The sequence below is a fragment of the Anopheles arabiensis genome, chromosome 2 (genome assembly GCF_016920715.1).
Source record: "Anopheles arabiensis isolate DONGOLA chromosome 2, AaraD3, whole genome shotgun sequence".
Taxonomy (NCBI): domain Eukaryota; kingdom Metazoa; phylum Arthropoda; class Insecta; order Diptera; family Culicidae; genus Anopheles; species Anopheles arabiensis.
This window is the reverse complement of record NC_053517.1, coordinates 41,869,188-41,886,651: the sequence shown is the minus strand read 5'-3', so window position 1 is coordinate 41,886,651 and position 17,464 is coordinate 41,869,188. Positions and strand designations below refer to the sequence as shown.

At 44.1% G+C, this 17,464-nt stretch overlaps 5 protein-coding genes across 5 annotated transcripts; 3 read left to right on the top strand and 2 right to left on the bottom strand.

Moving 5' to 3' along the window:
* The first annotated feature begins 69 nt into the window (after positions 1 to 69).
* On the top strand, positions 70 to 2,784 carry LOC120896343. Its single transcript, XM_040300392.1, has 4 exons — positions 70 to 1,303; positions 1,579 to 1,741; positions 1,801 to 2,308; positions 2,402 to 2,784. The coding sequence occupies exons 1-4, from the start codon at positions 933 to 935 to the stop codon at positions 2,578 to 2,580; spliced, it is 1,221 nt and encodes a 406-aa protein (XP_040156326.1). The 5' UTR covers positions 70 to 932; the 3' UTR covers positions 2,581 to 2,784.
* A 1,036-nt stretch (positions 2,785 to 3,820) lies between these two features.
* Positions 3,821 to 8,452, top strand: LOC120898257. The gene is made up of 8 exons (XM_040303855.1): positions 3,821 to 4,431; positions 4,496 to 4,658; positions 4,721 to 5,228; positions 5,320 to 5,490; positions 6,610 to 7,310; positions 7,405 to 7,698; positions 7,779 to 7,995; positions 8,067 to 8,452. Exons 1-8 carry the CDS (start codon positions 4,061 to 4,063, stop codon positions 8,258 to 8,260), a joined length of 2,619 nt encoding a protein of 872 aa, XP_040159789.1. The 5' UTR covers positions 3,821 to 4,060; the 3' UTR covers positions 8,261 to 8,452.
* Positions 8,453 to 8,624: 172 nt separating this feature from the next.
* Positions 8,625 to 17,286, bottom strand: LOC120898255. Its single transcript, XM_040303832.1, has 10 exons — positions 16,509 to 17,286; positions 16,279 to 16,428; positions 14,474 to 16,190; positions 12,046 to 12,266; positions 11,251 to 11,982; positions 11,087 to 11,192; positions 10,828 to 10,990; positions 9,940 to 10,156; positions 8,993 to 9,851; positions 8,625 to 8,924 (listed from the first exon to the last, which is right to left on the bottom strand). The coding sequence occupies exons 1-10, from the start codon at positions 17,211 to 17,213 to the stop codon at positions 8,725 to 8,727; spliced, it is 5,070 nt and encodes a 1,689-aa protein (XP_040159766.1). The 5' UTR covers positions 17,214 to 17,286; the 3' UTR covers positions 8,625 to 8,724.
* LOC120896341 lies at positions 10,624 to 12,711 on the bottom strand. The gene is made up of 4 exons (XM_040300389.1): positions 12,046 to 12,711; positions 11,251 to 11,982; positions 11,087 to 11,192; positions 10,624 to 10,990 (listed from the first exon to the last, which is right to left on the bottom strand). The coding sequence occupies exons 1-4, from the start codon at positions 12,241 to 12,243 to the stop codon at positions 10,800 to 10,802; spliced, it is 1,227 nt and encodes a 408-aa protein (XP_040156323.1). The 5' UTR covers positions 12,244 to 12,711; the 3' UTR covers positions 10,624 to 10,799.
* Positions 12,955 to 14,380, top strand: LOC120896344. Its single transcript, XM_040300393.1, has 3 exons — positions 12,955 to 13,687; positions 13,757 to 13,888; positions 13,957 to 14,380. Exons 1-3 carry the CDS (start codon positions 13,010 to 13,012, stop codon positions 14,359 to 14,361), a joined length of 1,215 nt encoding a protein of 404 aa, XP_040156327.1. The 5' UTR covers positions 12,955 to 13,009; the 3' UTR covers positions 14,362 to 14,380.
* Positions 17,287 to 17,464: the final 178 nt, after the last annotated feature.

Sequence of the window (17,464 nt, the reverse complement as noted above, 5' to 3'; positions counted from 1 at the left end):
CTGTATATCACTGATGTTTCGGCTTTGATCTCCTCTATCCCTCTTTATGTTCCCTCCAACCCCTTCGTATGCGTCGCCCGGTACTACGTGCATTGAGTGTCTTTAATGATTCTTCCCACCACTTTGATTACCACCTTACCCTAACATGCTTCCACAATCGCCTAAAGTCCTAACTATTATGTATACCCTTCTTTCACTTTTTTGTACTTATGCGCCCTTTAAATTTTTCAATGTTCTATTAGTCCTAATGGCTCATTACTTTTGTTAAGATAATAAGATTCGATCTAGGTTCGTAGACTAGTACATAAGAATATGTTATGTAAAGCCATACTGGCAAACATTGAAATTCATCGAAATATGAAATGTGAAACATGGTATTATTGTTAAAAACACGGTGGATTTTTTTAGATAAATGTATTTTATGAGGGAAAAGGAAAAAGGTCAATTAGTCCACTGGTAGCGATTGAAACTAACGTTTTTTCGACTAAACGGCAAGTGCAGGCGCATCCTGCCCTTTTATTTCCTAGCTTATCGTTTCTCTGATTCTTCCCTCTCGCTCTTGTACCTCGTGTACCTGACAGGCTGTTGGGCACTCACACATTTCCAACAATTATATTTCTCCAGCACCCAACCGTGACAATAATTGATTCAACACGACTTGAAATAATGGTGAATGGTATTTTAAAAATTGTTTCTGCTTTACGCTGGCGCACGATGTATAACAGTAGAGTAAGGTTCGAGTGATTTGTTGCATTCACTCACCAACACGAGCGCGGCAGTGTAGATAAAACCGTGTGATGGTTGCTTTCCTATTTAAAGATGAGAAGTTTGTTACAGAAAGACAGTTTGGTTGACGCTGTTAAAGTAAACATATCTCAACATAACGTTGACTTTTGTAAACTTGCGAATATTTGACGTGTGCTACCAGTATAATGTACAATCAAGACGAGCTTGAGGCTCCGGGTTGGTTGAACGACGAGTTCTTCCGTGATGTGATGCGCGAATCAAATAACGATCCCACGATCGAGTTAATCAAGCCATGTGTTTTACGTCCGGACACCAATAAAGGGGACCATTACGCTAGTGTCATGTTCCGCACGACCGTCACGTATCGATCCCAGCGTTCAAGTGAAGAGAAGTCGGTCAACATCATCATGAAAACGAAGTCAGAAGCAGACGGATTGAAGAAGGAGCTTTTGGATGACGATAGATTGTTTGCGATAGAAATTGAAATGTACAGCAAGGTTCTTCCGGAGATGACAAGAATGTTAAAAGAGATAGGAGAAGAGTACAAATATCCTCGGTATGTGTTATCGTTTATCTCAGTGGTTTTCAACTGATGGGGAATTCCCTCCCAAGGCGGAATTTAAATTTTTTTTTGGGAGGATTTTTTTTTCACAAATTCGCTAAATACCATGGGTTGTCCTCATCTCTCCCCCCGTTCATGGACTTGTGAGTAGGGAATGAAATTTTGCATGCACCCTACATGGGGGAAAAGCTGCAAAAAGGTTAAACGGTCACCACTGGTTCATGCAGAGTATAGTGAACATATGACATAAGTATATGATATCATTTTAGATACATCTTCGGTGCTTTGAAGCCCCACACGATCCTGATTTTGGAGGATATTAGTGACCAGGGATGGGTGATGGGTGATTTAATCAACAATTTGGACGATATGAAGCCAATAGTGAAAGATATTGCTATGTTTCACGCTGCGTCCGTAATGTTGGAAAGCGCTGTAAGTAATATTGTTCTAGTGAGTCGATCATTATTTATCTATCCTCTCATCACGTGTAGGACTCAACATTTGCTGAAAGACACGCATATTCGATGAGTGACAAGTTTGTAGGCTTCGAGGGCATGATCACGAAGGGCTTTGGGGATCTGATGCATCTCACAAAGAGGTATCCAGAGTTTGCACACTTTGCAAAGCCATTGCAAAAGTTCCAGGATAATTTACGGGAGCTCTACGTATCATCGTACATCCAGTCAAACACGATCCAAAACGTGTTGATACATGGAGATTTTCATGGTAAAAACATGCTCCATCAAGTCGATGCTGAAGGACGACACACCGATACGATACTTCTTGATTATCAAATTTGTTGCTGGACCACACCGGCGGTTGATGTGTATTATCTACTGGATATGATACCAACTCAAAAAGTAAAGGACAAACATCGGTCTGAGTTGATATATATGTATTATCAACAGTACAGTGATTTACTGAAGCGACTAGGATATGTGGGTAAAATACCGTCCTTGCTGGATCTGCAGATAGAGCTGCTCCGACATGCTGGACTAGGTAAGCTTCTATAGTGTTTTCATGAAGAAACGGTTGTCTTCGTTACGTTTTGTCCATCTCTATCTTTAATTTAAAAAATGTCATTAATTTCAGAGTTGTTTCACTACGCCATTTTTAGTCCGATTCACTACATGAATCAAAATGATATAGATGTAGAGGCATGGGTGAAAGGAAATTTCAATAATCCCGTCCTCAATAATCCAGAGTTCAAGAAGCTAATGTACACCGAGCTAACGCGCTTCCTACACCAAGGAACATTACAATTCAGCTGATTCGCAACAGATTTCATGGCTTGTTGAACTGTTGCTTTATAAATGTGTTCAGGCACGAAAGCCCTGTTTAACGAAACACGAAGGTCGTTCGTTAAGTTTGGAGCTTTCGGGCACGATCGATAGTTCATAAGTATAAGTGGATTCCGTGAAATAAACTGTCTTCTAATTGTGCGATACGAGAAACAATAGCTGATTAGTATAAAACGCTAGAAAAAGTTATACCGAAACTCGAAAGAATTATCAAATTCGAAATCGTAAGATTAAACAAACAGCATAACTTAAAATATGTTAACATGAATTTGATTGAAACACTTTATTTAAATTAAATGAGGAAGCCGATATGAATTTTATGGTTTTCGTTTTTATTATCCTTTTTATAATTATTGTAATTATTATTATTATTATCATTAGAGTGGAGCGACGTTTATCGCACTCGACCTCGCCCGGATACTCGAATACCACGGAAAATGAGTCAAAGCATATTATTATTATTTTTTTCATTAGTATTATTATTGTTGTTGTTATTAGTATTATTTATATAATTATTATTGTTTTTATTATTATTATAATGATTGTGATTTTTATAATTATTATGATTATGGTTATGATTATTATTATAGTTTTTATTACTTTTGTTATTTTTTTATTTTTATAAATCAAATATATTTTTTATAATTTTCATAAAATAAATAATCAAGTTATTATAATGGGTTGATTGCAAACTGCCGTCTTGATATTTGAAATATTTGAATATTGAAATAGCTGACGTATGAGGAAAAATCCATACCAGAAAATTTCAGTGTTGATATACAACATAATCAGCCACTTTTCCAAACTCGATCGAACAGGATCGATAGTTGCAGTTGCCTATATACAAAGGTTGCTTTATTTTATTTCTTCTTGGTTACCCTGGCTCGTCAAGACAGCGGGCATAGTGCTGCTCGAATCACAGGGACCTTCGCAGCTGGTTGGAACACGACGGAGGCGTTTTGCTGCTTTAGTAAATGTAACAATAGTGAAAATAATTATAAAAATAGTTTTGACAATAATAAAGCTCTTTTGCATTATACTTCTCTAACATTAAAAGATAAATAAGTAAATAATAGAAGATAATTTATTCAACATAACATTAAGTCATGGTGTTTGTAGTATCTATGGATAGATAATGCTCTCGGTAGCGGCGATGATATTCCAATCGCCGTTTGTTCATGATTGTTTCTCTTTTGCGCTGACGCTCGAACGATGTTTAGCAGTGGGGAGAGTTCGAGTGGTTTTGCAAACTTATCTGCTGTTTTGTGGAATACGCTCACGAACACTAGAACAGCAGTGTAGATAAAACCGTGCGATGGTTGCTTTCCTATTTAAAGATGAGAAGTTTGTTACAGCAAGACAGTTTGGTTGACGCTGTTAAAGTAAACATATCTCAACATCACGTTGACTTTTGTAAACGTGTGAATATTTGACGTGTGCTATTAGTATAATGTACAATCAAGACGAGCTTGAGGCTCCAGGTTGGTTGAACGATGAGTTCTTCCGTGATGTGATGCGCGAATCAAATAACGATCCAACGATCGAGTTAATCAAGCCATGTGTTTTACGTCCGGGCACCAATAAAGGGGACCATTACGCTAGTGTCATGTTCCGCACAACCGTCACGTATCGATCCCAGCGTTCAAGTGAAGAGAAGTCGGTCAACATCATCATGAAAACGAAGCCTGAAGCTGAAGGATTGAAGAAGGAGCTTTTGGATGACGATGGATTGTTTGCGATAGAAATTGAAATGTACAGCAAGGTTCTTCCGGAGATGACAAGAATGTTAAAAGAGATAGGAGAAGAGTACAAATATCCTCGGTATGTGTTACCGTTTATCACGAGTGGAGTGAACATATGAAATGAGCATATAATATAATTATAGATACATTTACGGTGCGTTGAAGCCCCGCACGATCCTGATTTTGGAAGATATTAGTGACCAGGGATGGGTGATGGGCGATTTCATCAGCACGTTGGACGATATGAAGCCTATAGTGAAAGATATTGCTATGTTTCACGCTGCGTCCGTGATGTTGGAAAGCACTGTAAGTAACAATATTGTTCTAGTGTGCCGATCATTATTTATCTATCCTCTCATTATGTGTAGGACTCAACATTTGCAGAAAGACACACTTATTCAATGGGTGACAAGTTTATAGGGTTTGAAGGTATGATCACCAAGGGCTTTGGGGATCTGATGCACCTCACAAAGACTTATTCGGAGTTTGCACACTTTGCAAAGCCATTGCAAAAGTTCCAGGATAATATACGTGATCTTTACGTATCATTTTACAACCATTCGAAGACGTATCAAAACGTGCTGATACATGGAGATTTTCATAGTAAAAATATGCTGCACAAAATCGATGCTGAAGGACGACACACCGATACGATACTGCTTGATTATCAAATTTGTTGCTGGACCAGTCCGGCGGTTGATTTGTACTATCTACTGGATATGATACCGACTCAAGAGGTCAAGGACAAACATCGTTCTGAGTTGATATATATGTATTATCAACAGTACAGTGATTTACTGAAGCGGCTCGGATATCTTGGGAAAATTCCGTCTTTGCTGGATCTGCAGATAGAGCTTCTACGGTATGCTTCGCTAGGTAAGTTACCGTACCATTTTTATGAAGATGAGGTTGTTTCTACTTGTTTGACACAGTTCATAGGTTAGTAAAACATTGTTATTAATTTCAGAGCTAATCCACTACGCAATATTTAGCTCGTTCCGCTACATGGATCAAACAGCGATCGATATCGAGGCTTTGCTTAAAGGAGAGCTAGATAATCCCGTCCTCAATAATCCAGAGTTCAAGAAGCTAATGCATACCGAGCTAACGCGCTTCCTACATCAAGGCACATTATCAAGCGTTTAGTATTTCAGTGTGCGGAGGGACCGTATCGTTTACGTCAGACCATGTGATTGCAATCGTTTGATAAAGCAGTTGCTAGCAGAGCAAGAATCGACTGTGCAAGCAATCGTTCGAAGCGTGCCAGAACAACCCACGATATCAGCCAGCATAGATTCGCAAAGTCATTTGTACGCGACTGTCGTGCGGTGCCCGGTACAGAACGCGTGGCAGTTTTGGCTGAGATAGTGTATGGTGGCAAAGATGATAATGGGTATCAGCAATAAAATGATTGTTAAAGAGAGAAGTTCATTTTGGGTCGTCATTTCAGGATGAATACAAAAAAAAAATTCATTGCTTTTAGCCTCAAACGAAATTTTGTGATGTTTGAAACCGTTGTGTTAGAATTACTTGTCGATCAGCTTTGCCATAGATTGCTAATAAAAGTAAAGACGAAGCTTCCTTCACTTGCCAATATCACAAATGGACGATCTAACAATAGCAGTGAAAGATCAATTGATCTACGTAACCTTTGAATGTCGTGATCTTGTGGGATGTTTTGGAATAGCTAAAGAAATAGAAACATTAGACAAAACATGGTAGCATAACAGCTAAATTCTACACTAAAATATATATATATACATGTATTCATATGTATATATATATGAATTCATATGTATATATATTAATATATATATATATATATATATATATATATATATATATATATATATATATATATATATATATATATATATATATATATATATATATATATTAATTGCTGGATACGATTGCCCATTCATATAGTGATGAATTATAGCATTGTTTTGCAGCAGCCTGTAAACCGAAATCAACCCCTACAGGAAAAAATCCCCTTAATACGGCTGCATAACATGCTTCCATTGATTTACGTGTATGTGTGACGACATGCCCTTCATGACACAGTGTAGGGTGTATTCTATTCGATACCAAACAGTTGATTCCGTTTGGCCAGAGCATCAAACTGGCCAAAGCGTTGCTGCACAACATATGATTCAATGTCGAGGTTCGACACAACCGTTTATCTCACCCCCTTTGGGCCGATGCTGGCTGGTGTAGGTGCGCTTCGTACGTACGACTTGGGTGTATGTGTGAGGAGCAGCAGCAGACGAGCCGGGCTTAGATTGGATGCGTTTATTTTGCGGGACCAGTTGTAAAGCAACATCGCGATTGATTGTGTGGGCCAGCCACAATTTCGGGCCGTTCGACCGGTTATCGTGTTGCCGCACCTGTACGAGTGAGATTATCGCCGGAGGGTTTACCGCAATCATGACGGATCCGGCGCCGGGACTGGAATGGATTGATCGGGAATATTTTACGCGCGTACTGGAAACATACCTTCATGCGGACGTTACGGTGCAGCGGTACGAACTGGCTGCCGGATGTCCGGACGGGCAGAATTTCATGAGTGCCATTGTGCGTGCTACCGTAGACTACACGCTAGCCAGTGCGGAACCGCAGGGCCGCACGGAGAAGGTGTCGTTAATTGTGAAAACGAAGCTAGCAAACCCGGAGCTTGCTGAAGGCGCAGATCAGCTCAACGTGTTCGGTATAGAGAAAACCGTGTACGGACCGGTGCTGAAAGCGGTACGCGAGCTCCTGACCAGCTACGGTGACTGTACACAGTTTGCTCCGCGCTTTATCTACGAAGATGAGCACGCACTGGTTCTGGAGGATTTGGCTGTCAAGGGCTACCGGCAACCGGACCGACGGGCACGGCTGGATGAGCCCCATCTGCGGCTGGCGGTGAAAAAGTTGGCCAAATTTCACGCAGCTACAGCTGTGCTTTGGCGCAAGGTAGCGTAACAGGGTGTGCGATCACCCGTCAACTTTACGCGATCCTATGGTGGGAAAGCAACAGATGTTAATTGATAATAGTACCTAATTACAGAATCGTGACCTATTCAGCGTGCTTGCGAGTAGCAGCTTCGCCAGCGAGGGTAATCCCGTCCATCTGTTCTACGCCAACGCGATTCAGCATTGCATCGATCAGACGGAGAAGGTGCCCGAGCTGCGACGGTACACTGATGACCTTCGTTCATTTCTGGAGCACGCCATTGAAAGGGAGGCGAAAAGCTACGAAAGCGACGAAACGTGCTTCACCGTGCTGAACCATGGCGATATGTGGTTGAACAATCTGCTATGGAAGTACGACGCGGAAGGGACGGTTTGCGATGTGATCATGGTACACTAGCGGCTTGCACAGATTCAGTTCATCTAAATGTGCAAATTCAAAAACTGCTTTTGTCTTACACTCTGCTCTAGGTGGATTACCAGGAGAGCTTCGCCGGTTCGCCCGCCTTCGATCTAAACCACCTGCTGTACTCATCCGCCAATAGTGAGATCCAGCGGGCCGGGTTTGAGGAGCTGGTGCAGCTGTACACCGACGAGCTGCGAGATGCACTGCGCCAATTCAAATACGACGGTCCGCTGCCAGATCTGGCACGCGTCCAGTCGGAAATGGCAACCAAACGCGACCATGGTAAGCAGTTGATTTGCATACAAAATGCGGCGCACAACAAAGCTAATCTCGGGCTCGGTTTAATTTTCTAGCGCTGATCGTAACGACGTGCATTGTGCCACCACTGATACTGGAAAACAGCGAGCTGGCCACGCCGGAGAACATGCTCGGCGATCACGAGGAGGCGATTCGCGCCCGGGAAGAGATATTCAGCAATCCAAAGTTTATTGAAATTCTTTCCATTCTGCTACCGCGTCTCATGGCGACCGGGCCCAATAAGGGTTGACACGGTTCTGTCTGTGAGTAAAAACCCACAAGATGTGTTCCACTTGGAAACCAAGGGTATTGGCCAGTATTTCTAGACGTATTTCTTTGTGTTTAGACCATTGATTTCCGGCTGATGCATCGTGCCGTAAAACACAATAAAATAAATTAGGTCACGTAGTTGGTTTGCATAGAGCCGCAGGCTTGGACGAAACATTGGTCAGTTTTGACAAACCGTTGGAAGCAGTGTGCGTTATCAGCTTGGTGTTGTTATTATCAGTAATTCTTTCCTTCCCTTTCGCATCAGTGTATTTTAATGTGTGTTGGAGTTTTGCTGCGTCATGCATGTCGTCGGCCAGTTTAAGCCGGATCAAATACTAAACCACTGTTACAGGTCCGACGGTTGAAAGGCTTCAGACCTTACTGGATTTTGTTTATTGATAATAAAGATAGGTAGAAGAATATTTGAGACTTTCCAAATGGAGTCTAGTCCAATTTGTCCAACAGACCCTTGCGATCGAACTGTGACAGCAAACCGCGCAGGATGGTTTGGTATTTGTCGTTCGCCACAATCATGCGCTTAAAGCTCTGTGCCCGCTCGTCGTTGCACATTAATGCTTCGAAATCGGCATCAGCCGTATTGTCATTCATCTGTACCGGTAATGCAATGAAGGTGGAGTACACAGCTGTAGTGAGTAGAAAAATGAAGAAGATCATTATTAAATGATTTTAAGTATTTTTCTACCGATCATACCGTAGAACATTTTCCGTTGCGTTTGCTGCAGAAACTGATAGAGTGTTGGCAACCGCGCCCGGTACTGCAACCGTCGTGCGTAGTCCACCAGCTGATAGTAGTAGTACTGGAGCAGCTCATCGAAACAGTTCTGTCTGATGTCATCCCTAGCCGAGGTGTAGTAAAGGTAGCAGAAATCGATCATCGGTGTGCTGTACGTGCAGTACTGAAAATCCAGCAGAACCGCATCGATCGGATTGCCCTGCTCATCATACTTGTACAGGAAATTGTTCACCCACATGTCACCCTGCACAAACACGCACAAATCATCGCTGGCCGGATCGTTGTCCACCACGCGCTGTGAGTACTCGACAAAGTTCGGTGCCAACTGCTGCAGCTTCTCGTGATAGTACTTCCATTCCGATCCCCATTTGCCAACCTCGTCCGTCAGTGCGTTAAAGATGTGCACAAACATCGGATAGAAAGCGTCCGTTTCGCGCGTCACGATGCACGTGTTGTACGGCACAAATATGTTGGGCTGCTGCTCGCGCAGCTTCAGCGAGCTGGCATGCATTTTGGCCATCAGCTTGATAGCCATTTTCATATGCACCATGTCCATGCCCTGCGTCCGGTCCACCATCCGGTAGCCGTCCGGGGTCAGATCCTTAAACACGATCACCTCACGCTTGCGATCCACTATCAGCGCGGTAGGATACAGCTCGCCCGGCTCGCCGATCGATTTCATCAGGAGCTTCAGCTCGGGAATCACAAATTGGTACACGTCCATCTCCTTGCGCTGCACGTCGTACTGGCGCAGCTTCTCGCCCGCAATTCCCTCCGTGATCATGCCTTTGACAATGAAGGTGCGTGCTATTTCGTACTGTGAAGGAAAGAATGCGCAACAAAATGGAAAAGTGAAAATAGCAACATATTGCTCCAAGTCTGTTATCAGCCGGCGAGATCGTTACCTGTAGCTGGGAGTGGTACGTAACACCGATGCGAAATATAATGCTAGCATAGTTGTTCCCTTTCGGCACGGCATAGTATACATCCAGCTTGCGCACTTTGATTGATGCGTCCTTAAACGCGCAGCGCAGCATTTGCTCCACGTACGCTTCGTTTAGCCAGTCTGGTGCATCGGCGGATGCGTTCAGGCAAGCTGGAAAGGTATTTTCTGGCATTATTCTTTACTTCCAACTGTTTGTCACTGGTGCTGTTAGTCACAAGAAACGGAGGCTTTGTGAGAGAGCACCTGCCACTCGGTTAGTCTTTATACCAAACGGCCACTACCATTGGAAGTGACGTCAACGTAGATCTAGTTCTGGTGTCATAAATTGTTGGTGCTGTATTTGATACATCCAGAAAGACATCATCTGCGAGGTGTGCTTCTTAGATTGGTTGGGCAATTGAAACCTATGTGTATCGCTACTAGTGGCCAAGATGCACTGCTAGCTGAATCAATCTGGAGTACAATTTGCATCCCCGAGCTGGGATTGGTTGATGCAATTACCGGCCCAGTACTCGTACTACATAATCGCTCTAGTGACGAAAGCTCTAGTGACGTAGTGCGCTATAAATATGTGTTTATTTCTCTGTATGAGTTTAAAGTGCTATCGTTGATAAAGAATAAACAAAGCAGTTAATGCTATCCATAAATCATAGGGCATTTGCACCAAGTCGTCGGAGGTTTATTTCTAAATATTTAATATCTTGCTTAACATGAAAGTTTAAAACTATCGCCGAGTGAGGCCTCATACCTGACTAGTTTGTTTGCTTTTGTTTGACGTTACGGCTAGACGTTATGCACAGACATTACGAAATGTTACGATTAATCTAAGTAACCGGCTAGATCAAACTCCTGCAACAGGGCTGGCAAAATGCTGACGTATCGTGGATTGTCAAACAGCTCTCGACGGCATGTTTCGCTTCGTTCACCCTCTCCCAAGATCAAATCCATGTCCGCATCTTCCGAACGTTCCATCATGGCAACGGGCATCTGCTGAAAGACGGCGTTGACACCTGTCGCGGACGAAGGCAGTAAAACTGTGTTATAAACTTTCTTATCTTACCTTCTAAAGTGGGAAGGTTAATGTCATGCAGTTTGCATGTGCTTACGGTGGAATCCCTTGCGAATGATTTCCACGTGGATGTCTGGCAGGCTGGGGATGGTTCCTCCGTAGTGCAGTTGCTCCAACGTTCCACGGAGCGTAGTGTGATAGAGCTAAAATTGGGTCGTTTTGTATTATTTTGAATTCCATTTTGGTTTCAGCAAAACTTACCTGTACTAACTCCATGAGATGTAATTTGCGAACTTCCGGTTGCAGTGAACCGTACAGCAAGAAATTAAGATCTATCCCTGGAGAACCGTAAAAGGACAGTTGATAATCCAGCAGCAGAACATCTTTCACTCCCGTTCCCTGCTCGAATTGAAACATCATATTGTTAACCCAGATGTCGTTATGATTAAGTACGTTAAAGCAATCGTCCCGTCGGTGGTAAACATCACATCCGTAGGGAATAATCTTGTCCTGAAGCTTGTCCAGTTTTCCCAGAATCGAGTTCCATCTTCCATCCTTGTTCCATTGCTGCACTAAACGCATCACCTGACCAACGCACCGTCGATAGTAGGGTAAGAACGTTTGCTTCTTGGGATCATCTGAAATGCATCCTTCCATCATGAGGTCAAACAGAGTCGGTTCAGCTTCGTACACAATCCGCGAGCAGGCGTGCAGTTTGGCAAGCTTTACAATCACCAAGCGAGCATGGTCTAAATCTAATCCAAGGCGACGATCCATCATCTTAAAGCTCTGTTCGCTAACATCCTCAAACACGAGCATCTGCTTGGGTGTGTTGGCGGTGGTCAAACAGAGCGGCGAAATAATCGATACATCACCAATCGACCTTAAGAGCTCGTATATCCTGGGTATTATTTGACTGTAGATTACTATCTCCCTAGAGTAGATACTGTTCTCCTCCATGACTTTTTGCTGTAGTTCTCCCGATGGCATCACCTGCAGTGCATGCAAAAAATGATTTTTTTTTGTTGTTCTTGATTTTAATGGATTACAAATCACCTTAAGAATTATCCTTTTCTTCACTATGTTCCCGATGTCGTACTGCACCGACACACGATACATTTCACTCGCATAATTATCTCCCTTTTTGGTGGCAAAGCTAACATCGTAGGCAATCAGCTGCTTGAAACTGGTTCCATGCTGCTCAGACAGTAGCCCCGTCAGCAGGTCGTTATTGATCCACTCGAAGCAGGCCATTTCAAAAGCACTCAAGAGCAGTCCTGATGGGCGCAGCAAAATTCCAATACACAGCAAAACACTTCCGGCGCGATTCAGTTCCGCAGCACTTTGCCGTCCAATGACCGACTCCGTACCAACTCAGTACGACTCAGATGTACTGGTGTTATCAATTATTGTTTTATTTTTTACATACTGATAGCACATTATGACTATGTATTGCAGTAATGTGTGAGGTAGGTTCGTTGATAAAAGCTTCATTCCTAAATTTTGCTAACCGATAAGCACAGCCGGGGCATTACCTAAGAGTCTAGAGTCTGGCAGCGCCTTTCTTTGCCTGGTTTGATACTATTATTTATTTTTAAAGATGATCATCATGTGTGCTAATCATCATTACAAAAAAAAACTAGGACAGGGCAAATAATACGATAAAAAAATTAAAACTGCTTTCAGAAAATCCATGTAAAAAAACCCGTTGTTGAGGTAAAATTACGAAACTACACGCTCTAAAAGACAAAACCTATAAAAAAACTTTATTTGGTACACAAAAGTGTTGAATAATATTATCATTTCACGTTGGTTTAAAAAATTGAAAAAAGGGAAATTACACCTACTAGCTCCGATTAGTGTCGAACAATGCTCGATTGTATTCGTCAAGGTTGCATTATCTTATGTAATGCTTTATCTCTCACTATAATATGCACGCTCGGTCCAGTATCAGCAACAACGCGAACATTGTGCTCAGTATTATTTTTAATTTCTGACGGAAAAAGCAACGTCGTGTGCAATGAGTGAAGCAAGTTGGAAAACTGCCGAATTCTTTAAGGACGCAATAGTACGCGATCTTTCCCTGGAGTGTACTGATTCGTTTACAATCACATCATTTGAAGTTGGCAAGGCGAATGAAAAAACGGCAGGCTATATGTCCAACATCTACCGAGTGTTGATCGAGCTGAAGTTTGACAAAGGAACTGCGAAGCCGACATCGCTGTCATACATTGTGAAGGAAAAAACAGACACAGCATTCGGAAGTGGTCTGGTTGAATTGCTGTCCGTTTTTCCCAAAGAGAGTGAAGTGTACGAGAAGCTATTGCCCGCCTTTGAGCGTCTCGTGCAGAACGAAGAAGAAACGGTACGATTTGGACCAAAAGTATTCAAAACAACTACCAACCCTGACACGGTAATTGTGCTGGAGGATCTTTCGCGCAGTCAGTTTCGGATGCGGGAGAAAAGTTTCGGTCTTTCTGTAACAGATGTTAAAAGGATACTTGAGAAATTGGCCAAATTTCATGCCGCATCGGTGCTTTATGTGGAGAAAAATGGAGCGTTTTCGGATCTCTTTGTCGAGGGTGTAATTTCGGAACGCACAATTGACGCACTGCGCGGACACTACGAGTCGTTATATAGTGCCTTTGTACAAAGTTTGCGTGATCGTAACATGCCTGCCGAATACTTGCAGCCACTGGTAAATGATGATCAGTTACATGCTCTATGGGCAATGCTTATAACGTTTTTATTTATTATTTTCGTACAGATCAAATTTGATGGACAATTGCTGCGTGAATGCTGTAAGGCACAGCAGGTGCATCATTCTGAGCTGAAAGTCTTAAACCATGGCGATCTGTGGCCCAACAATGTTATGTTCGGGACAGATGATCTACGGTTTGTAAGTATAATAGTAGCCACATTGAACGAGTAAAAGGTAGTTTTTATTTGTGTATATCTACTCCTCAGTTGGATTTTCAAACTGCATCGTATGGGTCGCCTGCAGCAGATTTGCTGTACTTCTTTGCCACATCCGCTACGGAACTGATGTGTGATTCTTTGGAGGAGCTGTTGCAATACTACCATGAACATTTGGTGAAAACATTACAACAGCTGCAGTACTGTAAATCAATTCCAACGTACACGGAGATGCTTGATCAGATGAGGCGTCGCAGTGTACTATTGCTGCCGCCTCTATCGGAAGCAGTAGCAATTACGATGTCTGGTTTGACGGAACCATCGGATATGGAAATGATAACATCCGAGCAACCGGAAGGCGTTGCGCTACGGAAACTTGTGTATAACAATCCGGCATACGTCGCACTGATTGATCGGCTGCTTCCCAAGCTTTATGAATTACGGTTGTTGAAATGAGCTACAATTTCCTTACAAGCTCTACAGCTTATTTTCTATTATCTTCTGGAGTTCTATATGTATTTTTTTACAAATTAATTGCATTAGTGTTCATTTGAATCGTTTAATCATTTATTTCGCTTGCTGTTAGCGGCAAGTGGTGTCAGCAAACCACGCGATCGGAAATATGGCAAAAGATCCTTCAGCTGCTCCTTGTAGCGCTCATTATCGAAAAGAAGCTTCTGAAACCTTTGCCCCACTTCCGTCTGTACGATGGCCGCTTCCTGCGAAGCATCGTCTGTGTCGTCTACCAGCACGTACGGTAAATCGATCACGACAGTTTTGATGGCGGCAGTCAAACGATCATTAAAATCAAGGTGAAGCTGCCGAAGCGTCGGCAGTGGTTTCCCGTACCCGAGCAGCACCAGGTTGTGCACCAAACGTTCCTGATAGTAGCGTAAAAAGTAGGCTTGCTTGGAGAGCTTCAAATCAGCCCGTGCGGAGGAGAACAGGAAGTGAATCAGATCGAACACGGGCGAGCCCCAGGACGGAAACTGAAAGTCGATCAGTGCCATACGATCGACGGACCCATCGTAGTCGTTGTATGCGAACAGCATATTGTTAAGCCAAGCGTCGCCATGATTGAGTACATTGAATCCTTCCGGATTGAGGGTCCACGTGTCCACCAGCAGCTGGTAGATCTGTTTTGCAACGGTTTCCAAATCGTCTACAAATTCGCCCGCAAAATCCCACTCTCTCATATATCCAAACAAACTGTCCAGCGAAGGGGCAAACATGTGATCGGTTTTTGCTGCCATCTGCCGGTCGGCGGACGATGCGGTGAGTATCGCGGGTAGCGTTTTGCCCGATTCGCTATACACCGCTGAAGCAGCGTGGAACTGAGCCAGATGGTTAAGTGCAACCTCCAAGTGAGCCTGGTCTAAGCAATCCTGCCTGCTAGCCATCCGGTATCCGGAGATTGTTAAATCTTCCAGCACGATCACCTCCACCGGTAACCCGACGCGTGGTTTGTAGTACCGTGGTCCTAGCTTCACCGTTACTCCCTTGCTACGGTAAAGTGCTTCAAAGGCGGGTAACAGGTGCTCGTACAGGTAAAGCTCGCGCACGTACACCTCCTTATCTAGGGAGTAGGATGCGGCAATTCCCTTTGGTGGCGCTTTGACGATAAGCGAAAGTGTTTCCTCCACGCCAGCATCCTTCCATAGCAGCTCCACCTTGACCGAGTACAGGGCTGCAGCATAACTGTCACCCTTCTTCGCTGCGTTCTTCGTGTATACGCTGCGGACAGTTCGCTTATCCTCAGGTGCAGTGCCAAACTTAGCGTCAACAATGTGTTCTACGAACTCGCGATCCAACCAGAGGGGCAACTCTAGCGAAGGATCACAGTCGATACGTGCTGGGCGCTGTGTTCCGATTTGCAGCAAATCGTGAACACCCATGTCGAAGAAATACTCCATCAGTTGCTCCATCTGCCGCACATACACCGGATTGGTGTACATTTTCAGCTTGAAGGATTCGCCCGCCGCGCCCTGATCCAGCATCAAATCCATCGAGGCATCGTCCGTTTTCTCCAGCAAGCAGATGGGTAGTATGGAAAAGCAAATCATATATCCGAACAGATGGTGTGAGATGATGTCCGAGTGGAGCTCCTTCAGCAGCGGCACGGTACCAGTGTACCCGAGAAACTTCAGACTGTCGACGAGATGCTCGTGGTAGTACTGCACCATGTAGTTCAGCTGCGACAGCTTGAAATCTCCATTGACCGAGGTGAACATGAAGTAGATCAGATCGATTGCAGGGGAAGCCCAGAAGCTAAGCTGATAGTCGATCTGGAATATGGCAAGAAAGCGATAAGTTAACGACTCACTCTTCTTCCAAGCGATTTTGTTTTGTTTTGCAAGAGCATCGCAATCTCACCAACAAGATATCGTTCACCGTGCTGTTCTCATTGTATTGGAACAGAATGTTATTGCACCACATATCGCCATGATTCAGCACGTTGAATCCCTTCCGATTGGCGCGGGTTACGCGAATCAGCGAGTCAAACAAATCCATGCCCCAATGTTGCTGCAAAGGAGGGAAGCACACGTCACCAAGCTGCGCAACCAGTAGTAAAACAAACCAATCTTTGCCAAACCAATACGCACCATCACGCTGGCGCATTGTTGCGCTTTTTCCGACCAACATCCCATAATTTTCTGGAAGAAATCGGCCTGTCCCTTCTGAAACTGCTCGCTCATCGCGCGCCCCTTCTCGGTGAACATGCCCTCCCGGAACAGCTCGCCGTACGGGCCGCGATGATCCTCCAGCACGACCGACGCGGCATGAAACTGCGCCATCCGGCGCAGTACCAGGCGCGTATGCTCCATGTCCAGTCCCTGCCGCCGGTTGGCCATCGTAAACTGGCGTTCGCGCAAATCTTCCAGCACTATCACATCGGTCGGTTCGGTGCTGTGCTTGAGACAGCGCGGACCAAAGTGCACGCTGGTACGGCCCGCCTGATGGTACAGCTGCTCCAGGCGGGGCAGCACGTCCGTGTACATGGCGATCTCTTTCGGGAACAGGTTCATCATCTTCACCATTTCATCGGTCAGCGAAAGCTTTGGCAGTGCCTTCACAATCAGCGAAATGTCCATCGGCGTGCCGTCGGTATTGTGCAGACGGACCGAAACGCGCACGCGGTACAGAATGGAGGCGTAATTATCACCCGCCTCCGTTGCGCGCCGAACATCCAGATCGGTGATCGTAAAATCAGTGGCCGGTTTGCCCAGCTTCACCGCTATCGCATCGACAAAGTACTCTTTTGTCATCCATTCCGGAACACTCACCGCAGCACTGGCAGATGATGTCATTGTACACTGACTGCTTATATTTGTATAGTTTTTAATACCTGCACTTGTTCACTACACAACCGACTGGGGAAGGTTTGGTCCGCATGCTTTAAGCGACCATTAAATACTGACCCACGATCAAAGCCCGGCGGCGCGAGACTTGAAAATGGCACCGTGTGAAAGTGTGCGTAAAAGTTATCTTTTCTAAACCCGCCCTGATAGTCTAATGAGTTGACCGAACCGACCGACGACCGTATCGTACAGGATGGCGG

Bases quoted from the DNA above. Each gene is read 5' to 3' on its own strand.
- LOC120896341 (XM_040300389.1), bottom strand. From the start codon at position 12,243: ATGGCCTGCTTCGAGTGGATCAATAACGACCTGCTGACGGGGCTACTG. The intron at 11,983-12,045 runs GTGATTTGTAAT...CATGCACTGCAG, and splicing joins AGAAAAGGATAATTCTTAAG to GTGATGCCATCGGGAGAACT. The intron at 11,193-11,250 runs GTAAGTTTTGCT...ACCCAATTTTAG, and splicing joins ATCTCATGGAGTTAGTACAG to CTCTATCACACTACGCTCCG.
- LOC120896344 (XM_040300393.1), top strand. From the start codon at position 13,010: ATGAGTGAAGCAAGTTGGAAAACTGCCGAATTCTTTAAGGACGCAATA. The intron at 13,688-13,756 runs GTAAATGATGAT...ATTTTCGTACAG, and splicing joins CCGAATACTTGCAGCCACTG to ATCAAATTTGATGGACAATT. The intron at 13,889-13,956 runs GTAAGTATAATA...TCTACTCCTCAG, and splicing joins GGACAGATGATCTACGGTTT to TTGGATTTTCAAACTGCATC.
- LOC120896343 (XM_040300392.1), top strand. From the start codon at position 933: ATGTACAATCAAGACGAGCTTGAGGCTCCGGGTTGGTTGAACGACGAG. The intron at 1,304-1,578 runs GTATGTGTTATC...ATATCATTTTAG, and splicing joins GAAGAGTACAAATATCCTCG to ATACATCTTCGGTGCTTTGA. The intron at 2,309-2,401 runs GTAAGCTTCTAT...CATTAATTTCAG, and splicing joins GCTCCGACATGCTGGACTAG to AGTTGTTTCACTACGCCATT.
- LOC120898257 (XM_040303855.1), top strand. From the start codon at position 4,061: ATGTACAATCAAGACGAGCTTGAGGCTCCAGGTTGGTTGAACGATGAG. The intron at 7,311-7,404 runs GTAGCGTAACAG...ACCTAATTACAG, and splicing joins CAGCTGTGCTTTGGCGCAAG to AATCGTGACCTATTCAGCGT. The intron at 7,996-8,066 runs GTAAGCAGTTGA...TTAATTTTCTAG, and splicing joins GGCAACCAAACGCGACCATG to CGCTGATCGTAACGACGTGC.
- LOC120898255 (XM_040303832.1), bottom strand. From the start codon at position 17,213: ATGACATCATCTGCCAGTGCTGCGGTGAGTGTTCCGGAATGGATGACA. The intron at 12,267-14,473 runs AATGATTAAACG...TGCGCCCATCAG, and splicing joins CGCTAACAGCAAGCGAAATA to GACTGCTCTTGAGTGCTTTT. The intron at 9,852-9,939 runs GTAACGATCTCG...TTTCCTTCACAG, and splicing joins CGTACCACTCCCAGCTACAG to TACGAAATAGCACGCACCTT.